This window comes from Labrus mixtus, chromosome 19 (genome assembly GCF_963584025.1).
Source record: "Labrus mixtus chromosome 19, fLabMix1.1, whole genome shotgun sequence".
NCBI classification, from domain to species: Eukaryota; Metazoa; Chordata; class Actinopteri; order Labriformes; family Labridae; genus Labrus; species Labrus mixtus.
Window position 1 is genome coordinate 21,071,755 of NC_083630.1, and position 18,349 is coordinate 21,090,103.

At 39.3% G+C, this 18,349-nt stretch overlaps 4 protein-coding genes across 8 annotated transcripts in view; 1 reads left to right on the top strand and 3 right to left on the bottom strand.

Annotated features, from left to right (window-relative positions):
* Positions 1–3,344, top strand: part of dpp6a (dipeptidyl-peptidase 6a) — a 208,477-nt gene extending 205,133 nt beyond the window's left edge. For all 5 annotated transcript variants that reach the window (XM_061065077.1, XM_061065078.1, XM_061065080.1 and 2 more), the window contains one exon: positions 331–3,344. In XM_061065077.1, coding sequence (XP_060921060.1) covers positions 331–480 — 150 coding nt within the window. In that variant the 3' untranslated portion in view covers positions 481–3,344. The remainder of the gene's footprint in view (positions 1–330) is intronic.
* A 307-nt stretch (positions 3,345–3,651) lies between these two features.
* On the bottom strand, positions 3,652–7,373 carry ggh (gamma-glutamyl hydrolase (conjugase, folylpolygammaglutamyl hydrolase)). The gene is made up of 9 exons (XM_061065097.1): positions 7,040–7,373; positions 6,791–6,899; positions 6,631–6,681; positions 5,867–5,951; positions 5,643–5,781; positions 4,616–4,722; positions 4,376–4,466; positions 4,146–4,280; positions 3,652–4,044 (listed from the first exon to the last, which is right to left on the bottom strand). Exons 1-9 carry the CDS (start codon positions 7,164–7,166, stop codon positions 3,926–3,928), a joined length of 963 nt encoding a protein of 320 aa, XP_060921080.1. The 5' UTR covers positions 7,167–7,373; the 3' UTR covers positions 3,652–3,925.
* Positions 7,374–9,136: 1,763 nt separating this feature from the next.
* LOC132994153 (apolipoprotein D-like) lies at positions 9,137–10,372 on the bottom strand. The gene is made up of 4 exons (XM_061064334.1): positions 10,253–10,372; positions 9,969–10,090; positions 9,738–9,826; positions 9,137–9,650 (listed from the first exon to the last, which is right to left on the bottom strand). The coding sequence occupies exons 2-4, from the start codon at positions 10,085–10,087 to the stop codon at positions 9,415–9,417; spliced, it is 444 nt and encodes a 147-aa protein (XP_060920317.1). The 5' UTR covers positions 10,088–10,090; positions 10,253–10,372; the 3' UTR covers positions 9,137–9,414.
* A 470-nt stretch (positions 10,373–10,842) lies between these two features.
* LOC132993949 (collagen alpha-1(XVIII) chain-like) overlaps positions 10,843–18,349 on the bottom strand; it is a 56,748-nt gene continuing 49,241 nt past the window's right edge. Inside the window, exons 30-43 of the mRNA XM_061063950.1 lie at positions 18,104–18,163; positions 17,965–18,006; positions 16,987–17,014; positions 16,722–16,790; positions 16,399–16,424; positions 16,186–16,284; positions 15,948–16,104; positions 15,752–15,828; positions 15,476–15,604; positions 14,671–14,718; positions 14,504–14,566; positions 13,966–14,163; positions 13,470–13,585; positions 10,843–13,380 (exon numbers count right to left, since the gene is read on the bottom strand). Coding sequence (XP_060919933.1) covers positions 13,179–13,380; positions 13,470–13,585; positions 13,966–14,163; positions 14,504–14,566; positions 14,671–14,718; positions 15,476–15,604; positions 15,752–15,828; positions 15,948–16,104; positions 16,186–16,284; positions 16,399–16,424; positions 16,722–16,790; positions 16,987–17,014; positions 17,965–18,006; positions 18,104–18,163 — 1,314 coding nt within the window. The 3' untranslated portion in view covers positions 10,843–13,178. The remainder of the gene's footprint in view (positions 13,381–13,469; positions 13,586–13,965; positions 14,164–14,503; positions 14,567–14,670; positions 14,719–15,475; positions 15,605–15,751; positions 15,829–15,947; positions 16,105–16,185; positions 16,285–16,398; positions 16,425–16,721; positions 16,791–16,986; positions 17,015–17,964; positions 18,007–18,103; positions 18,164–18,349) is intronic.

The following is an 18,349-nucleotide window of genomic DNA, read 5'->3' on the forward strand; positions in this document are numbered from 1 at the left end:
TTGGGCATCCTGCAATAACACCAGGACTAATCCAATTAAGATTCAATGTAATTCAGTTGAATGTTCATTGGAGCTTATTACTGACTGACTGACAGGTTACTGTTCACGTGTGCTTTAACCTAACCCGTTATTTCTCTAATATGATTATGTTAACCCCTGTAGGCATAACCGAGTTATGACAAATCAAAATCACAACTCAGAAAGGAAGCGCTAAATGGATTAGTCAATGCCTACAAAATGAATCAAAACTAACTTGTCTTTAATATTTTTGTTGTAATATTTGGTTGTAAACCTGTAAAAACTCCCGTACACTTTTTCTTTGTGTCTCAGATCTACCCAGATGAAGGCCACTTCATCCACAGCGAAGCAACAAGGCAGCACCTCAGCCAGTCCCTGGTGAACTTCTTCGAGGAATGCTTCAGACTACCAGAGATCGTGTTTGAGGAGGTGCTGGAAGAGGAGAGTGAAGACGAGGGTTAGCTTGGCCTCCTGATGCTTCTGTGCACCCCAGAATATTTCCCAAACCATGCGTTTTTTCGATTACCTGAACCTCCATCCTGTCCCTGTGCTCCAGCACAACCTCAAGCATACAGTCGTCCACAATATGCAACTCTCACCTGTCGTTGCTCAGTTTGATTTTGGTTTGCATTTTGGGCTCCCTGTGTCCGCATGCTGAACCGGAGACTGCCTTTCCAGCAGACGGCCGATCTACTTCTACATCCGTCCTCCCATCCTCTGCCCTGAGTTTAAAACTTTAAGGCCCTGCAGAGAGCCGACAAAGACCGAAGAGCTAACGTGATGTTTTGGAATATACTGATTGATAAAACATGGTGGTCTCCTCCACGGCAGGATGGACCAGCTCCTTAAAAAGCAGAAGGAAGCATCTGCTCTCACACAGACTTTTCAGATGTGAGGGGAAAAAAAACCTTATAGCACATAACTCGTGGGCTTGTATATTATTGAAAAACAGACGCCTGGTGAAAAAAACACTGGTTGCCAGTGTTCATACTGCGTGTCTGGAATTGTGCAGATTCTGGAAATGTAACTATTTTTAAAGTCGTGAAGAACTTTCATGTTGGACTGTGGTTGTGTCTGTTGTTCTTACAGTATGTAAAATAGCACACGAACATTCACTCGGCTCTTACGGATATATTTTCTTTTCAGTGTTCATGTTCGCCCCGATGTTCGTTTCATCTCGTAGCTTTATTTCATGTTTTTTTTTCCAGATTCGCTGCAGAAATTCTGTGACAGGTTAACCTTTTAGAAGATGAAATATGTCATTGGTTTCTCAAAGTTCATTTTAGACGGTTTTACTGTGAAGCGTCAATTTTAACAAATGTCTTTAAAAAAACAAAGCATTACATTGTTTTAGTCACTGTGCCTTACTTTGTCAGAAACATCCTGCTGCAGGACGACACTTATAAACCACTATGACGCTAATTTTATAGAAATAGTTTGACATTTTGGGAAAGAAACTTTTATTTGCTTTCATGTTGACGGATTAGAAGTTCATCTTCTCTTTGGTCTTGATTTTTAACATAACAATATAGCTAGCAGCTGGCTAGCTTGGCTTACAGGTTTGAAAATTGGTTAGCCTGGCCGTTAGCTTATACTAAGCAAGAACTGCCTGTTTGCTCTGACTTTAACCAGCCGTACATTTTACTGTATCATCAGAATTCAACCCTAAATTGTTCTTATTCTTGTTTCATTCAGAGGTTATGACCTGGACTATTTTTTTGCCTGTTTGTTGTGTCTATGCTAGGCTAAGCTAAGCTAAACTAACAATTTCCCTGGTTTTAGCTTAATATTTATGGAAAGGTATATTTTTTCACCTAATCCTTTACAAGAAAGCTAATAAATGAGTTTCCCAAAATGGCAGCTGTATTTAAAATGTAATAGCTAGTACACGTGGTTAGTTACTTTAAAAAGGCTAATATTTGATTTTTGACCTGCAAGGATTTTGAACTTTCAAAATTACAATTCTCTGGAGAAATAGCCCAAATCATTACACCTTACTAAAATGTACAGAATCTGCATGCATCATTGCTTATACAATGTGTAAGAAAGGTAGGTGAAGACACTTATAACCAGTACAGAAACTGCAGTGTTAGATAATGAGAGTGGTCTGACTTTACTCTTAACTGACTTAATTGAGAGAATACATTGATTAAAGCTCACATATTATACAAAATACACTTCGTAAACACTTTAATATGTGTCCCTATTCTGTCTTCGAACCCCATGATTATGAGAAAAGTCCTTCCTCTCCTTCTGCCTGCTCCACTTTTCAGAAAATGTGTGCTCAAACAGGTCGTTTGCAGATTTTCCCTTTGTGACATCACAAAGGAGAGTAGCCCCTCCCCCGGGTGGATGACACTCCAACAGCAAGGTGTTTGTTCTGCCCCTTTGAGTCCGCCTTCTCACTGTAAACAATCTGGCATGGTGCGTGAAAATGCCAGCCACATCCCCTTCCAGAGAGGGGGCGTGGTCAGACACAGCTCATTTGCATTTAAAGCTACAGACACAGAAACAGCCTGTTCTGAGCAGGACTGAAATAGAGGGGTTTATAGACGTGAACAAATAAATGATGGGAGTGGACTTTGGGCAAGAAACTTTGCAGACATGTTTTTGGGAGACTTATTTAAACGTGTTACAAAAGGAGGATAATATGTGACCTTTAAGGTTGAGGGCAAAAAGCCGGTAGGATAGTGTAGTACCCTGAGAAATGATCTATAAAAATGAGTGAACTTAATCAAATGAAGAAATTCAAGCAAGCAACATGACAATTTCTTGAGGCACATGTTTAATTTCCCATGATTTTAATTTCTTATTAGAATGGCCATTTGTGTTGCGTTTCAGTGCATGTTACGAGGTTAATTGCAGCACTCGCCCTGATAGCTCAGTTCCACTTGGTCATTTTGACATCTTGAATGTTCCTTACTGGATTGCATTAATTACATTTCCAGTACTATTGTGATTGAGATCCCAGTCTCGTCAGCTTGATGTGTAAATGTTATTCAAATATCATTTTATTCTAAAAAAAAAAAAAAGAAAAAGAAAAAAAAAAAAAGAGAAAGAAAACAATATTACCTGAGTGTTATTTGTGCATAAAGCATTTTGGAAGATACATCTGACTATTCATTTCTGTTCTCCTGTTGCTGTCCTTGAATTCAGTTGAAGTTGGACTTTACAAACGCAAAGTGGCAAACGTTGAACTTTCCTGCCAGTTATCGAAGACTTTTTCCAAGACGCTCAACTTTGTAATCCAAAGCATAGAAGGAGATTGATGTCAGACTGTGGCATGAAGGTCAATGTTAGAATAAAACAATAGATATTTTATCAGCCCTCGGTCTCTTTTTGCCTATTCTTTTTGATGCTCTTGTGGTGGTGGTTGGCAACTTTGGAGAATATTGCTGTATAAAGATTTTACCTGTCATCTAAAAACAAGTGCATCCTGGTACGTGAATTACAACAAAGCTATATTAGCATTAAGTAAGGGTCTGTTTACTGTTGACAAATCAAATGTATGTACAGATTATTTTCTCTTTTTAACCATCGTTTTGGTCTTTAATAAGACACAAGCTTGCTGCTAACAAAATGCCAACAGGTTTGTAAAACCAAAGAAGATAAAAAAAAAATGACTGACAAAGCTAAGCCTGAGTTGGATTTTAATTTCCTTTTTCAGTTCATCGCATCACTTGATCCTTTTTATATTACACGTAGTCATTGAATAAATAGTAAATGGAAAGTATAAGCTCATCTTTTTTTATACAGGTTACATCTATTGTATTCACAGTCTACAACCTCTTTGGTAACAGGTTAAGCAGTGTGTGCAGTGCAAATCATGTGCAAACATTCACAAGTCACGGGATTGAGACAGCCAATCAGAGGCTGAGAAGCGAATTCAAGCAGCCATCCGCATGAATCAGAAATAATAGTTTTGTTCGAAGCTGCTACCAAGCTGAGTGTAAACGGGACTGTAGTTGTAAATCAGGGCTTGTCTCTCCTCCTCCTCTGAGTTAAATCTGTGCAAGTTCTTCCTGGCTGTAAGAAGAGAAATCAATCAATGCCAGATTCACCGATCTTCAGGATGCAGCTGTCAAAAAAAATGCAATTATAGACCAGAAATAATGCTGTGTTCATACCTTCATTGACAAAAAATTCTGCCGTATAGAAGGTGGTCTTTATCGCTGAAGGAGAGTGTGGGATGTAAGGCTTTCTCCATTCAAATGCATTCTTCTCTGGATGCCACTGCACCCCGTAAATTGGATAATCATAAGCTGCCAAGAAGAAAGAGAAAAGAAAGCCTTTTTTCTTACAATCCTGCCGAGTATTCTTCTCACCGTAAACTTGTACTATCTTACTCAGATATTACCTTCCATTGTTGACACAAACTCAACTCTTCCATCTGTATTTGTGGACAGAACTTTGTAGAAATTGTTTAGCTCCTCATTTGTCTCATGAGTCTGAAAGAAACAGAGGTTATTTTCATTAGATTAACCACACTTTGCTTCCCCCTTTTTCTGCTTTGTATGTACTTGGAAAAATGACTTAACAAAAGTTTCATATTCAAAATTAAAAGTTTGAGATGTAGGCATAGTAGTGAGTGACATACCGACACTGAGATACTCCACTTGTGAACGTTCGCCGTCAGTGGCTCAGATGCCAGACCTTTCATCAGCTCTGCGGGGAAGCCTTTAAACAGCCGGCTGTCTGCGGTTTCTTGAAAAGGTATATATCAAAAAAATAGTTACAAAGTCATTCATTTCAAACACTTTCACATTTTCATAGGATATTTGAGGGCTGCTTCTAGTGGAGTAGTACTTGAGATCGGTCTTGGTCTCAAGACCAGTATCAAGACCACTTTTTGAAGGTCTCGTCTCGGACTCGAAAGCATTTTTACTCTGTCTTGTTCCGCTCTCAGACTGGGCAGACTCTGGATGTTAAATCAAGACCGTCCAAGACCATAGCCGATTGGCTATTGTTCCATGTCAGTACTTTGATTAGAAGGTTTCTAAAAAAAATAATAACTTCAATATATATGTAATTAGATTTCTATCCCCCGGTTACGGCGGCAACCTGGGGGTGTTATGGTTCAAAGTGGGTGACACGCCCCCTTCACACAAGATGATGATTTTCATATGGTCTTGGTCTTGACTCGGTCTCAACCCCAAAATGAGATCAGTCTTGAGCCTTTTTTTAAAAAATGCACTTATGATCTTGTTGTTCACATGTGCACTTCAAAGAAGAAGGCTATCCCTGTCAGATGGGAGAGGGGGCAGGGGGCAGGGGTCTTCTAATATTCTCTGTTACATGTCGTTGTTTTCATGTCATGTCTTGTCTTAGGAGCACCTGAGGAAGAGCCCGGTCGGGCTCGAAACATTGTGTTCCTTAAATGCACATAGCAAAAAAATAAGTATATATTTTGGGAGCCATAGTTTTGTGAGTCTTTGTTTGCTTCATAACCACCTAATTAAGTGATGTGCATGTGTGTGAACAAACAGATCAGGAGGATTTCAGGAGCAGTCCTCTGGAAATTTTCAGGAGTAGATATGATAAAACAGCTTTGGATGCTGCCTACAAATAACAGCTATTTTACTGATAAGTAGCCTACATAACCTTATATAAGGACAAAGCCAAACCGTTAGTGAAGTCCAGGTGCAGTGCTATATCACTTGTGTTGGTATTTACTAGAAGGTTTTTTCCACTTGTCAAAACGGTCAGCTGCTCAAATCCAAGACAGGTTCCCCACACAGGGAAATAGTCTCCTTTCTGGTTTGCCTGAAACAAAAACACACAGAATGAAGCATAATCAAACACTGATTCTTTATTAATCCAGTTATTTACAAGTATTTCAAGCTTTTACTTCAATGGCCAGATCATAAAAGATTTTTGCAGCCCTTGCATAACCAGACGTGGTGAGGCTGACAGCTCCACCCGGGTAGAGGATCCTGTCAACAAAGGACCAACAAGCAGAAAGAGAGTTACAACACACATGGAAACCCAGAGCTAGCCTAGTGGATTTTGAGTGCGCCCAATGTGCAGATGCTGCGTTCATGTGGTGTCGGACAAATCGGAAAAATGAGTTTCCGAGTTGTAAAATGCACATGAACACCTGCTCAAGTCGTAACAACAACTCGGGAAACTCGGAAAAGAATGAGGTGGCCGACTTCCCGACTTGACGTCATAATCGTCATCACATCGGGGGGGGGGGGGCAAAATAAGTTTTGTTAACGTTAACGTACTTTTAATTAATTCAGGTATTGCACATCAACTTTTTGCTCAAATATAACTTTTAACAGTAACGTTTCACTGATCTTCTTCTTCGTACCATCGACGCTTTTTTTGTGTTATTGTTACAACATTCCGACTTTCCGAACTGAAATCACGTCGGAAGTAACGACTTCTCAACTCGGAAACTTGGACCACCCGGGCGGCCCAGACCTGGTGTTGTCCTCCTATCTCTAAAATAAAGCCAAAAAAAGGTCCCCAAATTAATTGTTTTCATACACTTGTGGCCATCCGAGACGCCGATGTGACTGTGCTTGCTTTGAATGTTTTCTGTAAGACGAAAACAAAAAACATTTAAGAAGGGATTTACTGCTTTATGAAATCAGTTACAACTTTTACCCGTTTATGGAGTTGAAAAGTGTTTTATACTCCTCTGGTGTCTGACCAATCCTGTAGAGATATAAACAACGAGGTTAGGGGATTTACCACATAAAAAGTAGGTTAAAGGTTTTTTACAAAAAAACTCGTATTGACAAATAACTGTTAGATAAAACCTCACATGACAGGCACGACCCTCGCCCCTGCGGACTCCAGGAACTTTACATAAGAGGCAGCGATGTAAGAGTCTTGATTGAGTTTAGGTATACGAACCTCTTGAGCCAGAACACCTTTAGAGAGGGAAGAAGTTCAGTTAAATACTAATGCATGTGAGCACGTCACTTTTTAAAATCAAAACAAGAGAAAGCCAAACTTATACAGCAAACCGCGAGAGAGTGAATGCTGAAGTATAAGGTGTTAATAAACTTACCAATAATTGGTCTGTCATTCTTCGTCACTGAAGAATAACACGGTGTGCATAAAAGAACAAAGCAGATCAATGCCAACATAGTTAGTCTAAATGTAAAACAAACGGGGGCTCCTTGTAAATTCGTCATTCGTCCGCCGGTGTTATGCTGAATAGTGCTTCCTGACAATCCTGGGCCCCATGTAAAGCACGTAAAGCACGTAAAGCACGCCCATAAGTCAATGCGCCCATATATTCATTTACGTTTTTGTAATTGTAGCATTAAACCGTGCTTCGCTTTTCTAATGCAAATGAATTGAGAAGTTGTGAGATATAAGGTACGGAAGAGGATCAGGGCCACACATAAATAGAGTTCTGACTTTAAACTCAGAATTCTGAGAAAAAAGTCAGAACTACGGGTACCTGTAAGGACCAACTCCGATGGATAGTCACTGTGCAGGACCGTGCAGGACTGACTGGCGCATACTGGAGTGGGAAACAGCAGCAAAAACCTTGGCATACTGTATTTTTGTTTTTTGAAACTTTTGTGTAAACTACTATGGAATTGCTTAAACGAGTAGCCAACTTACTCTTTTCACCACATTTACATTCAGTTCTTTAGTTGAATGTTGATGAAGCCCCTTACTCCATATAGGTAAACAGAGATAGGGTAAATGAGGTTAAAAAAAACAGTATTTTGACAACGTTACAAAGCATTTTATTATCATTCATATTGGACACAAATGTAAGAAAGATATTAGTCCGCTGGCATTAATATTGAAGGAAGTGTGTAGACAATTATGAAATGCAAAATGAATAACATTCACTCCTGCACAGTGACTATCCACTGGAGTTGGATAGTAGTTCTGACTTTAAAGTCAGAATTCTGACTTCTGAGAATAAAGTCAGAATTCTGAGAATAAAGTCAGAACTCTATTTTTTTTTTATGTGTGGCCCTAATCCTCTTCCGTAATAAGGTGATTTTATTGGGAGCGTAATTTAATAAAAGATATTATGCTGTGTTCAAGTTGATCTCGGAAATCTGAAATTCCGAGTTCCCGGTCGGAAGTGTCAACTGGAAACCCCCTGAAGTCGAAATTACGACTTGGAAACTCGGAGAAAAACCAGTAGCCCGAGTTCAGATCCAATATGGCTGCTACGTGCATCAAAATGGATGTTTCAGCTGTAACCGTTGAGTTTATTAGCAGCTTAGTAGTCTTTTTGTGTAATTAAATCAATCACATCGATGGTATTGTATAAGTTCTCTCTGTGGAGGTGTTTTCATGTTATTTTCGGTCAGAAACTATCACGTAGTGTGTTGTTATCGTCTGGTATCAGCTAACAAAATAAAGGTACTCCTGGAAGCGTCCATGTTGCTTTTCCGACTTGCAACAGGAACGCAGTTAACTCAGGTGTGACGTCATTCCCAGTTCCGAGATCCGAGGTAAATGCCGCATTCCATTTACCTTGGAACTCGGAACTCGGAAATTCCGATTTCCGAGGTAAATGGAACGCGGCCGAACCTCGGAAGTCGGAAGTCGGAAATTCCGAGTTCCGCGGTTATGCTGCGTTCCATTTACCTCGGAAGTGAGAAGTAGGAAATTCTGAGTTCCGAGGTAAACGGAACGCGGCATTAACTCGGGTGTGACGTCAATCCCAGTTCCGAGTTCCGAGGTTAGCACTACAGTAGAGTTTTTTCGTTTTTTTCACAAAGAAGCACAATTCCACAGTACAACGGATGTTGTTTGTCCAAGTAGCTTCCGGGATGCCTCCTTCAAAATAAAAAAATACGCTGGAATGAATTTGTTTTTAGTGAAACTAGATTTTTATTTTTTACGTGTGATGATTCATCATTAACAGGAAATTGCATTACTAGTCGATTTTCTCTAAAGTCAAGGCTGGAAAGAAGAAGTATGTTTGACTATCAAAAAGAGGTTTTTTTTTATTTTTTTTGACATTTTAGCATTGCAGTACATGCATTTCAGGTGTAGTAAAAATAAATAGTATAGTAGTGATAATACAGTAATACATTTTAGTATAAAAAATAATATAATATGTATGTATGTAGCCTATGTATGTATGTGTTAATGTTACAAAAAAATATCTCTGAGCCCAAAAATATTCAACTCCAAGACACATTTTATTTTATAAAGTATACAATCGCCATATACAACTCCCCTTTAAAATAGAATCATTGAAAGATTGCATCTTTTAATGTTGTGTGTACGAACATTACACAGCAGAGAGAATAAAGCACTAAAATTTAACTTCACCATAAGCAGACTTTTTTTTTGTCAACAGTGTGATGTTAGTATGCTTTTTTATTACTGATTTAGGACATGAAGAAATCAAATGGTTACAGTTATCGGATATAGTTCTAGTTTTCAAACTTCTATAACTTAGGTCATGACATCACAGCTTGTCTGGTCACTGACCGTAAGGTGGTTAACCTTTACACCAGCAGCAGCCAGCTTATCATGCAGCTGAAGGATAATGTCCCCAGTCAACACCCGAGTGCGAGCCAAGATCCAGGCGAAGTCGATGTGAAAGAGGCCGAAGTAATCAGAACAAGAGTACACCAGAGCATATGAGTGGTAGTCTGTGGAGAGAACCCAGTATGGAGCATCTGGAACACCTGGACGCAGGTAGCACAGAAAAGTGTTGGGCAAATCTATTATTTTTCTGATATTAGCATATCAGATATTTCTCAGAGAATATTTACCTCTAAAGAAGCTGACATCCAGGATAGCAGGTTGAGACGAGTTCTTAACTTTGGCAACACCCTCAATTGAACTTATCTTCCCATTAGGCCTGTGATGAACAGAAAACGATAATGCAAGAAAATGTCTTCCTTCCATACTTACTGTATATCAATGCAGGTTACAATGTTAAGCAGCTATGACCACAATCTAACATCCTTTGTACTCAGGCAGTGGGTTAGTTAGATCCTTACAGCAGCTCTACATTGCGAACCTTGACAGTCCCGTCATCCAGCAGACTGTATGTAGCCTGGTTACATTTTCCTTTTTCAAACATGGCCGGGAGCTTCTCTACTTCATACCAGGTGCCCATGTACTGGAATGAAAAAGTGCAATGATTATAAATGAGCATGCTGGCACAATAAGCAGCGAGCAGGTGATTTTTAATGACACCTAAAACCCATTCATTTCAACTAAATACCCTTATATATCAAAAGTGTCAGAAAGGCAACACCGCATGGATCTGTTAGTATTTAACCTGTGTAACATTGAAGTTCTCTTGGACAGACGGCTGTGGGCAGTTGCCTCGGTGGAAAGACTGACCCTCAGCTGCTACGGCAGTCAGGAGAAGAGCAAACAGGACCTTCACATCAAGAGTAGATCTATGGTTATACCGCATGCAGGGCTTTGGTTTATTATTATTCAATATTCTTGGATTAGTAGAGATAATTGAATATTTTTAATGTGTTGTCATTTTAAGGAACAATACCTTGAAAGTCTTCATGTCCAAGTGGCCGAAAAAAACTCAAAAATCTGTTCTGATGTAAAAAAAAACAATCTCAAAAAAGATGTGTAAGTTAAAGAAAAGTGAAAGAACTCAACGTCTCTATCTGTACTCTATCATGTACTGTAACTTTTTAATACAAGTACAAGGTGAATGCTTTTTGGCACTGACAGAAAAAAAAACTTCCAGAAAAAGTGACCTTTGGAAGGGAAAATGTGTTTGAGGAGCTATTTTTGGAAAGTGGCATTCAGTGTGTCGTTTCACATCCAGTACAATGTATGACTTCTGTAACAAAGGATCAGATTTCATTCTATTGGTCATTCAAATGAGAAACAGGAGAAGTATACGAAAAGAGAAAACTTTATTCAACGAAGCACCAATATTTATACAAAAACATGTGCTCTCACTTTTTCCCTTAGGATGTATTTTTCAGAGTGAAAATATGTAACTTGTTTCTTAACTTTATTTTTTAAACTAGATGGAAATGTTTGACGACATTCTTCAAAAATCTATTTACGTAACATAAAATAAAAACTGTACAAAGAATAGAAAAGAGGCACAGAGTGAGAAGAGACAATCATCTGACAAACAACAAACGATAAATTACATTCTTAAATTCTGTCATCTGATTTCATGTTATGTGCTGTGACGGTATAAATAAATCATTGGATTTAAATTAAATAGCCGTTTGAGAGAAAGAACTGCTAAGAAGTGAGATCACAAAGATGTTTGAAAATACTACAACACAACACTTTAAGGATGAAAATGTTAGAACTAGAAAATATTAAAAAAATAAAGTACAGTGCATCAAAAATGACTTTGGTGGCAACACTGGCTGTCTGCTTGGCCCACTGTTGTTTACGGGACTATTCAAAGTATAGAAACAAAATGACCTTTGACTATTGAGTAAACTTGTTTAACGGTTGAAACTCGTTCTGTTCTGTAAACAATACAGTGAAAGTCGCACGTTATGCGTCCATCACATAAGTCTTTGGAAATGTTTCATTTGTAAAATCGACCACGTTTCAGGACAGCTGCGAATCCCTGCATCGTCAGTCTATTGACAACAAAAAGACAGTAAGACAATACGAAGAAATCCCTTACTCACCGGGGTTCTTATCATAGACTGTATATAAGAAGTGGATGTTGCCTTGTGGTTTACAAAAGTGAAGCCAAAAAGTGTATTACACCTGCATTCTTGCTAATGGCCACCAGGGGGCGACTCCATCAGTCGAATAAGGGGTCTGATTAAATATAATCCAATGAGAAACATAGACTGTGTGAAACATGGACGTGGTCTCAGTGACGTCACTCATTGGTTTCTGAGGGGAAGTTTTGGAGCTCAAAGATGGTAGTCGCCATTTTCGCAATGATATCTACAACTAACTTTCAGTTAACCTAGAAACAGTCAGTCCATTCCCCTTACTATGCAAATATATGCATAACTCTCAGCCTAGATATTCTAAAAATGGATGCGTATTAATAATCTCGTACAGTGTGTAAAGTTAGATTTTCAGACGTTTTTTTTGTACCATGTTTATTTCTGCTGTAAAAAAAAAAAACGGCATTTTAACACTGGTGTCAATTGGACTTCCAGGGCTTTTGCAGCCAGCCTCAAGTGGACAGTCAAGGAACTGCAGTTTCTGTAGAACATCCCCATTGGCTTCACCTTTCAACACCACTGGAGGTTGCCACTTAATGAGAAAATACCTCTTTGATTGATTCCCTTAGTAACATTAACTTAAAGATTTATGACCTTGATCTCTAGTTTCAAGTGTTTGTAATGATGTTCATTTTTGTTAAATATGGTCCCATCTAGAATAAAATGGACAATTAAGCAAGAAATGCTTAATAGTGTGGCTATTGGTTGATCTACAGATTACATCTATGGCAACCTATCAATCAGGATGTAGGCGTAGCAATGAATATCCTTAATTTCTGGCTCCTTTCCCCAGCAACCAAGTTTGGGAAAAGCAAATATGCCAGACTCCAGGTTTTAAAAACGGTAGTTCCAAAACAGTTAAGGTAACCAATGTTTACGTCCACTTCTCATGTACAGTCAATGATACCTACCCTTGTGTAAGAAGCCATTTGTGTCACTTCATATTTGGTTCTTTTAAAATGACACAGACGTCTCTTGTTGCAATGACTGCCTTAAACCAACAGGTGAAAGGTGCTGCAGCTATCGTTTTAACGTTAGACAATATTTACCACATTCTCTTTGAGATGTTAGCATTTTTGCAAATTAGCACATCTGCTACAAAATCGACTGACCTGTCTGTTGCATGTTAAATTATGTGCCACCAGGTCGAGTATAAGGGGAAATCTTCTGGATAGCTTTAAAACACAAAGAGCATCATCCTCACGTTAGCTTAGACTCCCAGATTATAACTTGGCTGATGTCAAGAGTTTGTAATTGCCTCTTAATCTTCTTGCTCCTCCAGAAAACAAACACAGAAGATGGAAGAGAAAAAAGCCCTTAAATCCTCTTGAAAGACAAGGTGTTAAATGTAATCCTCTGGTTTAAAACAAACATCACAAAATGCTACACAAAGCACCAAAGATCTGCTGAAGTCAACATCCTCTGTTAATAAAAAAAAGCACTCAAACTGTTCCCCGAGTGTTCAACGTTTAAGGTGGCCGTGGTGGCTTCTTTGGTAGAGTGGTATGAGCGGCGTTTTTAAAGGTTTTTGTGTGTCTCGATGCAGAGAACGATGTACTGGTTGGAACAGCTCCGGATCTGCTGACCCAGGAGCAGGCCCGAGGTCAGACTCGATGACTGGCCCATCACAGACATGTGGTCCGCCCGCCACGTCTCGCAGTGTTTGTCCAACACCCGCAGACCCCTGCTGGTGGAGCCGTGCCAGATGTTCTTGTGAGGCCTGAGAGAAAGATGACAGATATTTTTAAATAAGCAGCAAAAAGATACAAAATAAACAGAAAGAAAATGAAGTCATTAAAGTTTACAGACCAGAAGGGGTCGGCTAAAACGTCCCGGCCGTCAAAGGAGTAGATAGGTATCCTGGAATTGATTGGTCCTCCGTCACCACTGAAAATTGAGCGCCAGTTCCTGAACATAATGTCTCCCTGAAAGAAGACACACAGAGAGCGTTAGAAGCAACCAGATGTTCTTTGCTTCCAGAGGGATCCTTTACAAACGTGTAGATTGAGGACTGATGCTACAAACTTCGGGGGAGCTAATGGAGTACAAAAGACACATTCAAGAAGAAAAGAGATTTACATCATAATAAAAATACAAGAATAAAGTCGTAATACTCTGAAAATCAAGTAGTACTATTATAAGAAATAAGTTGTGATACTATAGAGATAAGTTGGAAGAGAATAAAGTTGTAATTTTCAAAGAATAAGTTTGTACTGTTTAAAAAATAAAGTTGTTATATTACTGAAAAAGTCATAGGAGAATAAAGTTGTAAAGTTAAAGAATGAAGTTGTCATTTTAGACTCACCCTGAGGTTGGTAACTGGCAGAGTTTCCCTGAAACCGGGATAGACCACATGGACCAGGTCTTGCCTGTGGGAGGAAATGAATGCTCGGTAGTTCGGAGGTAGACCCATCGCCTTGGCTTGTTCGTAACACATCCGGTCGGCCGTGTCCAGGCCCATCATGTCGCCCGAGTGAGGCTGGTTCAGAGCCACCAGGTTGATCTGGAAGAGGGGAAGAAAACAGGACAGTGATTCTCAACCTCAGTGTACTACATGATCCCTGTTAGATTATTGAGTTTAAGAGATGATATGTATGTTTCAGTCAGAATGGTGAACATAACATTTTCATGCCTTTTTGACCAAAAAAGAACAAAACAATGACATTAATGTTGCAAAAAACTTATTAACATTTAATTATCTGACTTTTTTTATCAAAGCATGTGATACAAAATATATTTCAAAGCATCCCCTTTTACTAGAATATTCAGAATATTCAATATTTCAGCAGCTTATGTAAAGCCAGTTATTATTATTTTAACAATAAAGTCTAATTGACACTCACCCGCTCTGTAACCGAACGCACTCTCTCCAACGTGTCTCCTCTGATCTGATACGCAGCTCGAGGCTAAAAGAACCATGGAAAGGTGACGTTTAAAGAGTAATCAATGCATATATAGAACATCATTCAACAACAACTGAGCATAGAGACATAAAAAGAGGGAGAAGTACCTCATCTTGTGGGATAATGTTATTGGAAATGTGGATCAGACTGCCAAGCTGCAGGAGAGAAAAAACACAGAAATGTCTCGAATGAGAAAAACAATCAGAGGATTTGTTAGGCTCCATGTTGTCTTCATATTCAGAGTGTTAGATTAAAGTCAACGTTCTGAAATGGCCAATAACGTCACAACAACTTATTTATTTTACAGCAAAACATTCAAAATAAATCTTCATGAAAAGATCAAATAAATGATCTGTTCTTACTTGTATAACCACGTCATGCTCTAAAAGGCTTTTCAGTCTCTTTGTGTCAAATACTGATTTATAATTGATCTTGTTCGCCATGTAAAAAATGTCCAGTAATCAGATTTTATTTTATTATTAAAAGGGTGTGATTCTGAATTTGTAAATAAATGAGCAGATCTTTTTCAGTCCCAATATTATTTTGAGTTCAGGATTGGATTGACAGATTTTGAACACAATGAAAACATCTCATTAATGATTTTCAGACCATGAACAGAGCCAAGTAATAAAAAGAAAATCATTAAACTGCTATCACGTCATTTTATTGGCTGGATTAGTTAAACTTTAACCTACATGTACGTTATGGTTTAATGGTTTGGGTCATGTCTGTGTGCACTGCAGCTTCATGCAGCTCTAATGTAACACAAACAGCTGTTATAAAGACTCTGTTTAATATCCTGACATCACTGGTCATTTGGGCTTGTATGAAATTATGTTTAGTTTTAAATACAATGAACTTCATTTTGGAGTTAGAAAAAGTGAGATATCTGAAAGCAGTCCCTGTTAGTACCTGTATCTCTTTCCATCCCTGTGAGACCTTGAGGTAGAGACTTCCTGTCCCTGTGACGTACGCCAGAGTCCCCTCTGTGTCTCTGACCGTGTGCTGCATCATGATCTCACGGCTCAAAAAGGTTTTCAGCTGGAAAAACAAAACAAAGACAAAACAAATGTACATCTCGTGTGATGTAGTTTTGATTTGGACAGTCTCTGGAGTGTCATCGATCAGGCAAAGGTTTGTTTTATGTGTAGTGTAAAAAATATGACCAGAGGACAAAAGTCCACTTACAGGTGCTGCACTGCCCGAAGCTCCAGGTGGTCCAGGAGGTCCTTGTGGTCCGGGGGGGCCGGCAAAGGTTAACGCTGCTAAGAAAAGATGTCAAACCTTTTTTTTAAAGAAGCTCATTAAAGCTTGTGGATTTATCTAATTATCTACAAGAACATATATATCATTGAGTGACATATGTTTGACTGCTGAACTGTACCTGAGCCATATCCTGATGATGATGACACTGGCAGTCCTGGAGGCCCTGGTGGTCCAGGAGGGCCAACAGGTCCTGGTCTGCCATATCCTGGGACACCCGGTGAACCTGGCACCCCAGGGGGGCCTTGTGGTCCGAGCACTGACTCTCCTTTTGGTCCCTGTAATAAATCAGGAAGTATTCAATAATGGCCTTGGTTCCTTAATGACATAAAGAAGACGCCATGTATTCTTGAACTCACCACTGGTCCTGGTCTCCCTGGGAAACCTGGTTGCCCAGACAACCCTGCTTCCCCTTTGTCTCCCTTCTCTCCTTTAACGCCCTGGTCTCCTCCTGCTCCCTGCATTAACACGCAAAAGACAAAAGAAAATATAAGACCTGAGTGCAAAAGGCAACATAAAGGCGGGATGTCCCCGAGCTAAATCTAAAAGAAGCACTTTTAAATGAGACTCACCCAGCCTCCCCTGGGAAAGAATGTGTCTGCAACAGAGGAAACAGACGACTTATGACTAACTGCAACCATTAAAGGAAGTCTTAAGTACAGGTTGATTCTCAGGAGTGTGATTACAAAGTGTTTCAAAGTGCAGAGAAAACACAAAGATAAAAAGTCCCTCTCGAGTTTCACTCAGCGTCTTTCTTCTTACCTGTCTTTCTTTCTTTTAATTGAATAACATTTTCTTCCCTCAATAAATAATTTAAAGATGTTTTATAATGTCCCGTTATTAAACATCTATCATTTTTACCGTCCATTGATTTCACTCAGACGTTTTGACTCACTTGGTGGAGCTGGTAGTCCAGGCTGGCCTCTCTCTCCTTTGTCTCCTTTTATTCCCGTCTGACAGTTACCTAGGAGACAGAAAATAAGAGGATTACTTCTCCTTACTCTTAACTTGTGATGATGAGATTAGAATACATCCACCTATATTAAAGTAGGTGATGAGCTTGTTTTTGATGAGACAGTTCTTTGTTGGTATAAATTGAAATGTTGTGATAAAAGCGGGTAAAACAGACTTTAAGTTTTATAATCAAGGAGCCATCCTACCTGCTGCGACGGTTCCATCTGGATTAAGCTGGAAAAGAAGCACAAACATCACAATGATGATAGAAATGGGACAACAAAACTTAGAATATTTCCAGAGTCTGATCAGAAATGGTGGAGTGAGATTAATAAGACATTAATGATCCATGTGATGAGTCAGCTCTTTTCTCTCTCTAGGAACTGATAAATATATTATTTTTGAGGTTTGTAAGGCGCCTCATTTTCCCACAGCAGTGAGCAATTTACTGTGTGTTTGTTACTGTGATACTTATTTAGGCCACTAGAGGCACCACAATCTTTGATCAGACTGAGAAATGGATCTCCAGAAATGGTTATTTTCTACACAGATCTATCATAGGGTAATAAGGAAAGTTCAGGAGCAGATATGAAACCCTCTTATTGTTATTGTTAATATCTTTGTCCTCATGCAAACATGCAGATCTTCTGTGGGTGTGTTTTGTTTTCTGATACCTCGTTTCTGTTTTGGCAATGAGCCTTCACCTTTCCAGCCCGGTAATGCAGCGAGCAGGAATACCTGAGAGTCATTCTCGAGCAGTTCTGAGTGATAGAAGGTGAGTTTGTACCAGGAGTTAAAGAGACGACATGCACTGTGACCCAAAGGAGAGGGAAAGGAGGAGAGGGATGTGTGAGACAAACAGAGATTTAAAGAGTTCGTGGTTAGGAGGATTGTGCAGGCAGCTTCGGTTTAATCAAGATGGATCGACACCAAGGACGCAGCCTTCATTCTAAAGGCGGTAGAACAGTATTATAGGGCACAGGCACATGCGCTAATGTGTCTTTTTTTGTGTTAAACCTTCAGGCCACTGTCAGGACAATTAGGGTATAATATAGTATGAAGTCAAAGCAGGAGGATGTCATTCATGTATGGGTTCATCTGTTGTTAGTTAATGAGTATATAATCAAAAAACACTCAGTTAGACATAATTAATCAGCAGTATGTCGATATAAACAGAAACCTACGCCCATTTTGCAGTGGGGTCTGGGAGGTACGGGGAACACGGTCTTCAGAAACCAGAAGAAGAGAGAGGAGAGTTATCTCATGACAAATAAAACACACCTGACGAGTAAGGAGAAGGGAGTCAAACGTGTGTGTGCTTACTCCTTTGGGGCAGTTGAAGAGTCCTGGGCGGCCTGGTGGCCCGGGAGGACCAGGAAGTCCCTAAAAACCAGACAGCAAATTGAATAATGGTAGAAAGAGAACAGAGTGAAGCAATCAAAAAGGAGTAACTAAAGGAGGACAAAGTGCTTAAGAAATTCTATTAAACTTAAATAGAATTTAAATTAAAGTTTTTAATTATTACATGTGTCATTTACAGATTCTAAACTAGCATCTCTCATATGTATT

Bases quoted from the DNA above. Each gene is read 5' to 3' on its own strand.
- ggh (XM_061065097.1), bottom strand. From the start codon at position 7,166: ATGACGAATTTACAAGGAGCCCCCGTTTGTTTTACATTTAGACTAACT. The intron at 4,281-4,375 runs GTAATATCTGAG...TCTTCTTGGCAG, and splicing joins GTTTGTGTCAACAATGGAAG to CTTATGATTATCCAATTTAC. The intron at 4,045-4,145 runs GTATGAACACAG...CTCTTCTTACAG, and splicing joins AGAATTTTTTGTCAATGAAG to CCAGGAAGAACTTGCACAGA.
- LOC132994153 (XM_061064334.1), bottom strand. From the start codon at position 10,087: ATGGGCACCTGGTATGAAGTAGAGAAGCTCCCGGCCATGTTTGAAAAA. The intron at 9,827-9,968 runs GTAAGGATCTAA...TGTTCATCACAG, and splicing joins GTTCGCAATGTAGAGCTGCT to GCCTAATGGGAAGATAAGTT. The intron at 9,651-9,737 runs GTAAATATTCTC...ACCTGCGTCCAG, and splicing joins GGATGTCAGCTTCTTTAGAG to GTGTTCCAGATGCTCCATAC.